Source organism: Coenobita brevimanus, chromosome 13, assembly GCF_032717465.1.
Source record: "Coenobita brevimanus isolate Jiangsu-jjx chromosome 13, ASM3271746v2, whole genome shotgun sequence".
In the NCBI taxonomy this organism is placed as follows: Eukaryota; Metazoa; Arthropoda; class Malacostraca; order Decapoda; family Coenobitidae; genus Coenobita; species Coenobita brevimanus.
The window spans coordinates 51,824,924-51,837,261 of NC_136966.1; the positions used below are offsets into that span (position 1 = coordinate 51,824,924).

Here is a 12,338-nt window from a genome sequence, read left to right on the forward strand (position 1 = left end):
AGATAGAATAGTCTGACGTTAGCTACAACAAAATGAAGACGCTCTTGGCCCTGCATCACCTCACTAAGATAATATATTTTTTTCGATTATTTCGGACAATTTAATTAAGCCTAGAAGAAAAACATTTGATTGGAGGGTTAGACACAGCTTTCATTAGCCTCTTCACTGTAAGAGTGCGTTCTTAATTTGATTACTGTCATTTGGCGCTAGTAAGAATAAAATACTTTTTTTTTTTTTTTTTTTTTTTTTTTTTTTTTTTTTTTTTTTTTTGAGCTTCTAAGGTGTTAGTGTGGATTCTGGCAGCCGCAGCCAAGTTCCCTGAGGTGGATGGTCTTGTAGGAGGCGTCGCATATCTTAGGCCTGATCTTTAGCTGGAGTGAGGTCACCTTCATCCTGCTGTTGTAGCAGGTCACGTCCAGGGTCTGGTTGAAGCCGGCATTGGTGGGGTTGAAGTAGCGGCAGTTGTAGTACCACCAGGCGCCTCCTTGGTTGGCTGCACAGTTGCCTATTTATTAAAAACATTGAGATAAAATTGACTTACATCCCAGTAAGGTCACTTCTTCATTTATCATAATAAATTGGTCTGCTTAGGTACATAGCTATTCGTTCAGTATAGACCGAGGTACTAAATTAACCCTTTCATTACAATGACATCCGTTATACTGGATGCTTCATGAAGTGTGCCAAACTCAAGGAGGTTAAACCCTAACACTGACCTCGGAACAGAATTCTTATATGGTGATTTAGTGGTGCACATCAATCTCAGTATGTAGTACAGGTGTTCGTGCCGCTGTGTAAATGCCTGCACACTTGTTGGGTGGCTGGCAGTATTTGGCATGTTACCTCGAGCAATGTGGGTGAGCGGTTGTGCTACATTTCCCCACCACCAACTTTAGCCACTGAAAAGGCTTAGAAACAAGTGGTAGCTAAAAGGATGACAGTGGTGAGGCATACATAAGAATCAGGCAACGAAAATAGAGGTTAGAGCCAACGCACTCCCTGCGGGTTTAGTAAGCATACATTTTTTTTTTCTATGCTGGTGCTGACGAGGTAAGGGAACTTAGGAACGATTATGCTCTGACCACATACATAGTTGGTCATGTGCAATGAAACTGCGATGTGTTTGGACATGTGAATGTAAACGCAATAAAACGGTGATTTGTTATGGTGGATGTGGCTATAATATTACTGTAGTATTAAATTATCCTTTCACGGGTGCTTAGCTCAGTAATATGAAGTTGTGAGTATTAAAGAGAATTAATTTAAGTCCATGTCTTCTTATCCTTAGCATTTCTGTTAAACATGAGAATGTTTTTGACAAAAATATCTTGAGTTCGCAATGAATAGATAGATAGGTAGGTAGATAGATAGATGGATATCCAGAATTCGCCCAATATACCTACAGCCATGTTCTTGATGTCAGTGTGTTCACTGTGCTATGAATATTCAATTCTCGACAATTATATTCTGAAATGACAATACTTATTGTACTGCACAGTGCAATACTAGGTTATAGATAAATATTATAAAACTCATTTTTATAGTCATGATCAAGCACTTTTTGTTTTACAGGAACTTACTTTCGTGAAACAGCCAGTTAAGATGATATATAATCTAAGCTACTTTGTACCCAGCACATAGTGGTACTGATACTTAAACTTTAAACGCAGTTTAATCAAAACTTAATCTTAGTGATGTCACCCGTCTGCCACCAAGTGCCTTACATATGACTGCAGTGTGTAATGCGCGACCTAATGTTTTTACATAGCTTAGCTGGATGCTTGAAACGTGCCCTCACCCCCATAATGTTGTTGTATAAAGTAAGAAACGGCGTTTCCTTTACCCATGGTATGTATTTCACCGTTTTATGACGGGCAGATGTGTGTTTTGAGAGAGATGATTTCTTGCCAAAAACATCCCCGGGAGTAGAGAAACGCCAGGTGTAAACTCCCCATAGTCTGAGATAATTTTGAATAATCAGTAATATACCATCATGGGTCCAGTTCTCAGGTATTACGAAGCTATGACAACTGAAGACCTTGTGGGCGAATATGCTCTCCCTAATAATTCACCAACCCTATTCCCGCGACTTCCTACGCTCCTCACCTGAGTATGAATCGTAGTCCCGGTCGATCGTGGTGAAGTAGCGACCACTCATGTAATTGAAGCAGTAGGTGGCGCTGGAGGTACCCCTGGAACTGCCTGACAGGTACATCTGATACCTGAGATGCCGTCAAGGTGCGGTTAGGTTAGGTTAGGTTAGGTTAGGTTAGATTAGTTTAGGTTAGGTTAGGTAGGGACAAAAATTCCTCTACTATTCCAATTCGTCTACTTCACGTTCAGCGTAAGTCCGTCACTTTCTTCCCAGACGCATCATATCGAAGAGAGAATCTTCTATGGGAAAAGGAACATGTCAAGCCTACCTCGGGTAAACTCCTTCAATCCGGTGGCGTGTTTTATTGTTTTTATTCTTGCTACATCCAGGCGATTTCATTTAACATTTGAAAGATCTTGTACTGAAAGGGTAAATGATGTATACCTGTTTATCTAACTTTTGTAGTTTGAAAAATCTTCTCAAAGCTGAATTCAGTATTCTTGAAAAAGCAAAAATAAATGAAAAAAAAAGTCATCGAATTGAAGGGATGAAGGTTTCGTTTGTCACTTTCTTCCTTGGTGTATCATATGAAAGAGAGAACCATTTAAGAGCAGAGTCATATACCTAGTCGCTGTCAGTTTAGAGAGTCAGCCAGCGGAAGGGAATTGGAAATATAATTGGAGAAATATTGGACGAAATTATATCTCTGACTCTTAGGAGCCATTCAGTGAGAGCCTTCGTAATATTAGACTCTGGTCATTGTCTTTTTGTATCCTTTTCACTGCGATGATCGACCGTAGGTACTTGTATTTCATTCTTGATAATTGTATGCAGTTTACGTCAGTGTAAACTGGCGTTGTGTTCTGACAAGGAAAGGAGGAGGGGTTCTTGAAAATAAGAAGAGAAATTCACTTGGAGGTCCGTTCATCGGCGAGGCCCCTGCCACAAGATTCAGCGATTGGGCATTAGGTGCTTGATTAACGTATAGATGAGAGCTTGACTGAGAACGTGAAGGAGAGTAATCTACCATGAGAAGGGGTCGTTACTGAACAGAGAGAGAGAGAGAGAGAGAGAGAGAGAGAGAGAGAGAGAGAGATGCCTTGGAGAACACATTTTTTTAAGCCCTCCTTTCTCAAGAGGAGGTGCCCGGCATTGACAGATAGAGATATTTATTGATCACTAGAGAGGCAGAAGTCAGACACACAAATAGATAGTGGAAGAGGTGAACTGGCCGACATTCTTGATCTGCTACTGTGTATCTACCTGTCTGCTTGTATTTCTCTGCCTTTGTACCTGTTCTGAATCGTTTTCTTACCTTGATTCGCATTCCTGTATGTATTTGTTTGCTTCTTTGTGTTTATTACCCATCTACTGGCCTTTCTCTCAGTCACTCATTCTTCCATTTCTTGTATTGTTTGACTGTTTCTAACTTCTTTAGTACCTGCTTATTTCTCTACTTATTCATAAAGGCCACTAACCTGTTATCTTCGTCCTCTACCCTCACTGTCTCGTAGGTGGCGTAGTTGAGTCCACCACTTGCCAGCTCAACATCCAGACGGATGGTGTACGAGCGACTGTGGGTCATCGTGTGCAACTTCTCGTTACCTGAAACAAGGACGGGAAAAAACGAGAATTTATTGCAGGTAGTTGAAAGGATATTCCAAAGTGCTCGTTACCTGATATATGGGGGAAAAATGATGGTAGAAAGGAGTACAATGGAAAGCAAACAGCAACAGACCAGCTAGTTCTATCGAGGCTGTTTGTTACTTGGGTGGGTAAAAGTAACGAACAGGTGTAGATAAAGAATACGACAAAGTTCTCGGTACCTCAAATACAAACGAAAAGCCAGATGTGTAATTAAATTGCACTGTGAATTGCAAAGTTCTTGTTACCCCGATGGAATAGTAGACATGGTAATTAAGCCTGGATAGAGTGGTCAGCATATCACAAATTTCTCGTCATCTGAGGAATGGAAATGATAGAATGAGAATGCAGTTAGAGTGGGCAGTGTAGTCTATTGTTAGGTCCTCATATCGTCGGATGAAAAAAAATATGAAAATTAAGGGTGGATAGAGTGGAGACAATTTTGTAGATTTCGTTCCCTGAGACATTGGAGACGGATCAAGGATGAAGTTAGACTGAATAGTGTATTGCTAATGTTCCTTTGTTTGAAATGGAAAAGAAAGAAAATTTTTAGAGTAGCTGAAGTACTAAATTCCCGTAGTCTGCCTTGGAGGACAAAAGAAAGGAGTTTAGTTGGAGAGAACAAAATATTACTAAGGACAGAATAAATGTGAATGTTAACTGCCGGCAAAGTGGATAAGATTTGGCAATGTTCTCTTTATCGCGAATGGAAAAGAAATATTCAGAACCGTAAGTAAATTTGATGGAATTTAGCTGAACTTTCTTGCGCTGCATAAAGAACCCAGAATGTCTGTGTAGAGTTATTTCTCCGTTTATCACAAACAACGCCCACTTATATCGACTAGAAATAGTTTATCTATATACATGAAGGTTGATGTTTGACTGTAGTCGATACTTAACTGAGCAATGTAGATGTGCTTGAGTACGGCTGTTTCATTTTTTTTTTCTCTTACCTACAGGAGTGGCAATAGTTTATACGTGTAGATTTTTCTTATTCTAGGTGGCACTGAAGTTTTCGTAGCATCCCATCCTTAGCGATTCATTTGGAATGTTGCACCTTAACATTCTCTTAGGTATTATTTGAATAGTTTTCATATGTTTCTGTAGCATAAAAGATGATACTGAAGCTTTATATACAGAGTAAATCGCTTAGGATGAGGTGTTACTAACTCTTCAAAGTTACTTGGAGTACTACCCAAACACCTAACTGAGCAATGCATAAATACGGTTTCTGCCCCCACTCAAACCTTGCACGTTAAAACCTACCTCCATGAGTCGTATTTATAAAGGATCCTAACCAGTTTACAGGATCTAGAATCACCATTACAATCAACCATTATCACAGATTGTTTTGCGCATCGTATCACTTTAATATTCCTACTAAATTATTGTGATGTGATTCCTATCTGTACGAATGAAAACAAGTGTATGTACAAACACTCATTCACAATATGAGATTTGGAAAGCTTACAAATACTCATAGATCTTACCAATGTAGTATTCTTTGTAGGGATTGCCAAAGCCTTCCTTATACTCAGCCCAGGTGCGGTTGAAGTCGAGCTGGTATGATTGTTTCTGTCGTTTGATGAGGACGGTCCAGCCACCTCCGTCAGTCTCCATGTCACACCACACCTTCACCCCAGTATTGCACGAGCACCTGGTAGCGTCAGCTTGGATTACTATTTTATATTGGCTATTATTTGGAGTGTTAAGACATTCCCTACGAGCACCTGTTATTGGGAATTGGGATCTCTGTTTTGTTCTAATTTATTTGGAGTGCGTTTTTGCCGTTTTCCTACGAGCACCTGGTCAAAACCTGGGATTACTGTTTTGTTCTGACGCATTTCCAGTTTTGTCCTTTCTTACGAGCACCTGTCAACAAAAATTAGGACTGCTGTTTTGCTTTTTCTCTTATCTGAAGTATGTGTAGCCCTTTCCCTACAAACAACCTATCATTGAGATCTGGGATAACTATTTTGTTTTGACTGTTTTGGTTGTATACTTAGCCCTTTTATGCGTGCACCTGTCACACACATCTTCACATCTTGGTCTACTGTTTTGGTTCTTTTTCTTCTTTAATTGTTGTTCACCACTGGGAAACTTCCAGAGATCTGGTTGTGATTTTATTTCGATTAAAGAGGTTACATAGTAGGTTCAGCACACCTAACCTCTGTGAAGCTGACTTGCAAGAGGAATAACGAAAGTGAAGACACAACACAAGATAATAATAGAAAGAAATGAAAAAGAAAGACCGCTAAGGATACTGAGAGATGATGAAGGATTAAGGTACACCACATGCTGCTGCAGGTACGGGGATAGTCAGTGGAAGATAGTGACAAGCTAAAAAACTGGCAAATTGATATCATGAAACAACAAAAACGACAAGGCTTCTCTTGTTCCACTCAGAGATAAATTAGAAGTCAGGTGTACCAAAGCGTCATCCCATTAATACTGAGTGATTTTTGATGGACGCTAAGAAATGCAGTTGGAAAAATGAATGTTGGAAAGTCATGAGAAAATCCCTATGCCTACACATGACTAACGGCTGTGTTGTGACATCTGTGGTCGCCAAAGGGTGGATAAGCCCCGATGCTTTTCACGATAATTTCTAAAGCAAATGATGATGATAGAACGTCTGACCTTTCTGTGCTCTTGGTGACTACGCTTTGTAATGTGGGATGCAGGCTAATCTCATTGAACAGTATGTCTGGCTAGGATGGAGACGTGCTCACGCTCTCCCAATTTCACTTTTAATCATACGGTCGCTCTGCATTTTGTAATGTGGAATGTAGGCTGCTCACATTAAAAAAAAAAAAAATGTATTCCCTAAAAGCCCGTCAAACATAAACACACCGCATACTCAGTTATAACCCCTTCAATCCGATGGCGTCTTATAATCTTACTATGCCCAGTCGATTATTTTTAGCTTCGTTGAAAAAATCGTCTTGAGGTAGGAAGAATATAATGCAAAATAAGTCATCGGATTGCAGGGATTATTCACTTGGCTGTAAATGCCTGAGAATGTGGGTTGTTGTTGTTTTTGTTGTTGTTGTTAATCAGTAACTTCGGTCTGTTTAGCCGAACAGACTCATTAACTGCATTGCCGTTCCAGCAGTGAACCGATGTTTCCTTAAGGTAGACAGCGCCTCGCCCCTGGAAAGATCGTGGAGGTTTTGTTCCTGGCTCGACCCCGCATTTGCGTCCCTCCACCGAGTTAACAGGGGTGCCATATTAGGCTCAAAATCGCCCCTTATTTGGTTATACAGTTACCACTCAGCGTTTTAATTGGTCTCCTGAGTTAGCGAAAACCAATAGGCCTGTCACTCAGTGGAGAGCCACCTGAAGTGGAAAGAAGATTAATAAAAAGTAACGGGAAGGACTGGAAAAATAGGAAGTTACGAACGCACACACACACACACACACACACACACACACACACACACACACACACACACACACACACACACACACACACACACACACACACACACACACACACACACACAAAAATATATATATTAATGATAAAGGTGAAGGAAGAAGTCGCCAGCACTACATCAAATGAGTGGATGATGGTAGAGGATGTGGCTACTCACGTGAATGGGTAGATCACGTATACTCCACTCTTGTCATATCCCTCCATCAGGTAATCTGCGCAGTCAGCTGGCCTGGAGAACAGAGGAAAAGAAGAATTAGAGTGAATGCCTATCGACTGGTCAGGGGCCATTTAGGCAGATATTCAGTTAATGCTAAGTCCCAATCTTCCTCTAGAATAAGACCCACTGAAGTCGATGTTGCAATCTGGTCCCCAGTTGTACTGTTAGTTGAACAGTAACGAAGGTAAAACAGTCTTTGTTTAAGAGTCGGATCGGCGCCAGAATTGAACCTGATTTCATCCAGTTGTGAGTAAAATATGCTATACTCTTTTCACCTTGACCTGGCCTAGATTTTCTTCCCTCTGCAACTTACTGAAGTAGCTCAGCGGCAGAATAAGGTAACGCTACTCCTCGACATCGTTTCCACAGTACTTCGTCGTGACTAGCATCATTTTTTTGTAACTAGCATCATACTCTTTCGTTCATCTGCTGTTACAACTGAGCATTCGCGACTGGTATCATATTCTTGTGTTAATCTACTTTTACAACTGAGCCTCAAGATAAGCTTTCAAGATAGAGAGGTGGTAATTTGGGGTCAAGTTAAAGTAAAAAGAATATACCTGTACACCCTATCTCCCCACCACCAACCGGTTTATAAATTTGTTGAGTTTAACTTTGTTCATATTATTCGTTCTAATCACTTATCTCTCACATGTTTAACGCTGAGGCTTCAATTTCCACTATCATTTACCCCCTCAATCTAATTACGTGTTTTTCATTTCATTTTTGCTGTCCAGGCGATATTATTGAGCTTAGAATAGACATCGAATCGGAGGGGTAGGATCTGGCCTCCGTTAACCCTTTCACTGATGAAGGTTAGTCCTAGGTTAAGTAAAATCATCTAGATGCAGTAATAATAATAAAATGCATCATCAGCTTCAAGGGGAAATAATTACTCGTATAAAGAAGAGGATGAAGAAGAAAACAACAGCAGCAGCAACAACAACAACACTTACTACTACTAGAGAGTGCAACACAGACGAATTTCGTGTGGTCCAAGGCTCAAATATTTAACTTTCCTTTGCGACCTTCACTTTTGATCGATTGTCTCCAAAATCGAATTACTTTATTCTTGTCTGACCTTCAACTTTTTCACCACCTTTGGTCAAAAGTAGATCATGAGTATTGGTCACTGATGAACAGAGAGAACTGGTGATAGGGCAGAACCCTGAGAAACAAAACTGTTAATAACTTAAAAAAGGGAATAGTGGCCGTCTACAAAAGCTGCTATAGAACGACCAGAGACGAAATTTGAGATGAAAATACATACAAAGGGTCAGTAACCGTAGGAGAGCAGTTTGGAAATTAAAGATTTTTGCAGAACTTCACCACAGCTACAGTCATTCAATCATTATTTCTGCTAGCATCACCACAGTTTCAACTACCTATATTCCTCCTGCCACTACCAGCATCGCACTACCTACAACTATTGTCTACCACCATCACACCTACAGCTACGAATATTTCGCCTACCACCAACACCATTTCTCACCTTGTGTTCGAGATGTGAGGGGGAGGATGAGTTGCGAAGATAGTGCTTGCATAAGTAGTAGCAGAAGTAGTTGTAGTAGGAGTAGTAGTAGTAGTGGATGGTACTTCCCTGAAAAGATTGTAATATTTGTCACACAGTCGTATGTTGTTGTCGAAAAAATGAGCAGTAGATTGAAATGGTGGGCATTAGTTTATTTTTACACTGAGAGTTTGATCAATAATTGTCATATTCGTAAGTTAGAGGGCTGACTGGGTTATTTCAGTGCTGTTCTTAATTTAGGCAAATTAATTAATAAATATGTTAAGCCTGAGACTAATAAGCTATGAATTTTTGCTAAAACATGCCATTTGTCAGAAGTTATATTCATTATGACAGCCCATAGGTATTTATATGAATGAAATAAATAAGGATTTGATAATGTATGCAAACCACAGGGACGGTTCCAGCATTTGGACGAAGCAGGGGTGTTATGTTTTTCTTTTTTATTTATGAAATAACAATCTTGTGCAGAAAATATTTCATTTCTATAAAATATATTGCTTGATCAATAAGGCGAATGCATAGAAAGAAGAATTAAAACTTGTGTGTATGTATAACATATAGAGAACTTCTACAGTACCCCTTCTGGCACTTTAGAAAAATATGACATTGTTATAAAGAGGTATCCAAGCCATCCCACCTCCCCCCGGCCCTGTGAATCAGTCTGTGAATGAAGGTAACATCAAAATTCATCGTTCACTCACGTATATCGGATTTTGGGCTCGTCTCTCTTTCTCCTGACCATGACATCATTCTCAGCCTTGACCTCCTTCATATCCTCGACCTCCTTCTCAGCTCCGACCTCCTTTGCTTCCCCGGCCTGTTCCTAAAGCAACAGAGGTGGAGGTAAAAAGATTTTTAAAAAGTCAGCTAGTACCGACTTGATAAGACTGAAAGCACGCCTCTGACTTGAATGCCGAGCAGTGTGCGAGTGATGTGAGGTTAGCTGTAACACCAAATGCTGGATATAATGGAATGAGGAGGAATCGTAGCCTTATCTTTCCCGCGGCAGCATCACTTGGGTTCATTTATTCTGACCTGATATTACGAAGCCATCCACACGACGCAGATGCTGTGGATCGTGACTGGGTGATACACGACTTACAAACATTAAAGGCTAGACATATAGGGTTGGCCATGTATAACACTTTCACATTGCCTGGGAATTTCCTGTGTGTTGGGGGAACGGCTCAGTCAATGTTTATAAGTGTCATTCCTCCACCATCTTACTTTCTACTCCCACTGACATAGTCCCGCCCATACCAGCATACTCAGCCGTCCCCGCGAAGACATAAGGTACCACCAGATGAATTTCCGGTGGAGAGGTATGTACGGGCCGGCCTCTGCAGCGAAACAAGCTATCAGAGAACCGTACCATTATAATTCTTGCAGTAATATCAACTACAGTCCACTTATCCAGACTTCACAAAACAGCAGTGCCCTAAGTTTTCAGACTCGCGAGCGATAGCACCTGGCTGTGTTATTACCGGTCAGGTGTGTGTGTGTGTGTGTGTGTGTGTGTGTGTGTGTGTGTGTGTGTGTGTGTAATTCACCGGGTCGGTCAGGATCACTTGATGGTCGTGATTGTCAGCTTTTACCCTCCCGGAAGGGAGCTGAGAGCTCATATAGTCCGATCTAAGGGCAAGGCTGTGACCTTCACACACGCACACACCCGTCCCCTTGCTCTAGGGGGACAGTAACCACCCACTTCGTCAATGAAACTTTTCGCAACCTGAGCGAGGCCCGAACTCCCGTCCACCAGTTGGCAAGCGGGAACGTTACCACTGCACCAGCGAGCTGTGTGTGTGTGTGTGTGTGTGTGTGTGTGTGTGTGTGTGTGTGTGTGTTAACCATATAACTCGGAGTTTTGATCCCATTTAAAACAAACTCGGTGGAAGGGATGAGGGTAAGTCAACGATGGAGTGATTCGATTTTGAGAACAAGCGGTCAGAGGTGAGAGTCACAGGGCAAGACCAAATATTCAGGGAGTAAGTGTTGCACCCTATGAGTGCTCTATCTTGTTATACACGGAAGCCCGTAAATGCATATCTGCCAGATGCTCAGTTTGTTTTACGGTATGTGTTGCAAGGATGGCTCAGTCTGCTGATGGGGGCATAGATGTGGCAGTGAGAGTAGGAAACGATGCAAGATAGGCATAGATAACGCTGAGTGAGCCGTCCCCGCCAGGTGAAGTGGAAGAGGAAAGCTATATATAAACAACCCTGTATTATATTTATGCTACTAACAGGTGATTTTAATTAGTGAAAAGGGGATCGCTGGTAGTGAAGGTGCCAGTGAAAGCTGTATTTCACCACGTCTAGTGAAAAGTTTCTTCTAAGCCTGAATCTTACCTGAGGCATTGGGTTCGGGTTTTCACGTAAAATCGTCTGGAAGCACCAAGAGAAAAGTGTTAAAAAAAAAAAAAAAAAAAATCTTGAGTCTCACCTTTGTCTTCGGGTTGAGGCCGCTTCTCGCCGCCTCCACAGCCACCATAGCCGTCAGTAGTACCAACACCAGCCTCATGACGACGCACACTCCCTCTGACACACAAGGACAGTGTTGGTTACTCCCTCACTCTGGTGGAGACAGTGTGCATATTATTACAAGATTACTTCACGAATATCGGGCAACAAGTACTTAGAAAACGCTGAAGCTGTAATTCATATACACAGGGATGCGAAAAATACTTTACCTCTAACAAGGGGAGAAGATACCGGTAGAAACTGTTTGAATCAAGTGAAGTATTTTTGTGGTAGTGGGGACGAAGGAGAAGGAGCTTATATACCCCAAGAATGTGGCCTATGAGGGAACTGTAGAGGTCACTGAAGGTTGTGTGTGTGTGTGTGTGTGTGTGTGTGTGTGTGTGTGTGTGTGTGTGTGTGTTTGCTACTTAGTTTATTCATGCCAGCTCTATATCCACACGAGTGAAAGTTGTTGGTATGGGTGTGGCCTTAATTAGGAGCTCTTTCAGATCTCCGTATCCAGTCCTTTACAGACACGACAAAATTATATACGTCTGCATCAACATAACCGCGTGAATGAAGGTGTAAGCAATCCCTTTTAACGATGATTTATAGAACACCCTTAATTACACTCGCATTCGCAATTGGAAGGGGGTTGTGTTTTGTTTGACATGTGTAATAATAATAATAATAATAATAATAATAATAATGGTGATGATGATGATGATGATGATGATGACAAGGTTGTTAATAATAATAATAATAGTAATAATAATAATAATAATAATAATAATAATAATAATAATAATAGACTTTTTTTGAACTGGCAGCCTTTAAGCTTAAAAAAAAAAACAAGTTGTGGGAAGTCTCTTAAAATAAATATATGGGACTGAATATTATCTTAAATGTCTAGTCTTAATAAAATAAATGAAAGAGATTATATGAAATGG

The 12,338-nt window shown here is 40.8% G+C and overlaps 1 protein-coding gene and 1 long non-coding RNA gene across 3 annotated transcripts; both read right to left on the minus strand.

The window, feature by feature from the left end:
- Window positions 1–263: 263 nt before the first annotated feature.
- On the minus strand, window positions 264–8,917 carry LOC145416340 (techylectin-5A-like). Its single transcript, XM_080285339.1, has 6 exons — window positions 8,888–8,917; window positions 7,336–7,407; window positions 5,230–5,396; window positions 3,574–3,700; window positions 2,107–2,222; window positions 264–505 (listed from the first exon to the last, which is right to left on the minus strand). The coding sequence occupies exons 2-6, from the start codon at window positions 7,380–7,382 to the stop codon at window positions 285–287; spliced, it is 678 nt and encodes a 225-aa protein (XP_080141465.1). The 5' UTR covers window positions 7,383–7,407; window positions 8,888–8,917; the 3' UTR covers window positions 264–284.
- A 750-nt stretch (window positions 8,918–9,667) lies between these two features.
- On the minus strand, window positions 9,668–11,687 carry LOC145416346 (uncharacterized). 2 transcript variants are annotated; one of them, XR_013900243.1, is made up of 3 exons: window positions 11,619–11,687; window positions 11,372–11,466; window positions 9,668–9,752 (listed from the first exon to the last, which is right to left on the minus strand). It is a non-coding gene; the product is annotated as an uncharacterized LOC145416346 (long non-coding RNA). The 2 variants fall into 2 exon arrangements; XR_013900245.1 differs by having other exon boundaries at window positions 11,641–11,663.
- Window positions 11,688–12,338: the final 651 nt, after the last annotated feature.

What these genes read in the sequence shown, in the direction of transcription:
- LOC145416340 (XM_080285339.1), bottom strand. Translation starts at nt 7,382, where the DNA reads ATGGAGGGATATGACAAGAGTGGAGTATACGTGATCTACCCATTCAC. An exon ending in CTACAAAGAATACTACATTG is followed by an intron (nt 3,701 to 5,229) that starts GTAAGATCTATG and finishes TCCTTGTTTCAG; the next exon opens with GTAACGAGAAGTTGCACACG. An exon ending in GGACTACGATTCATACTCAG is followed by an intron (nt 506 to 2,106) that starts GTGAGGAGCGTA and finishes TTTAATAAATAG; the next exon opens with GCAACTGTGCAGCCAACCAA.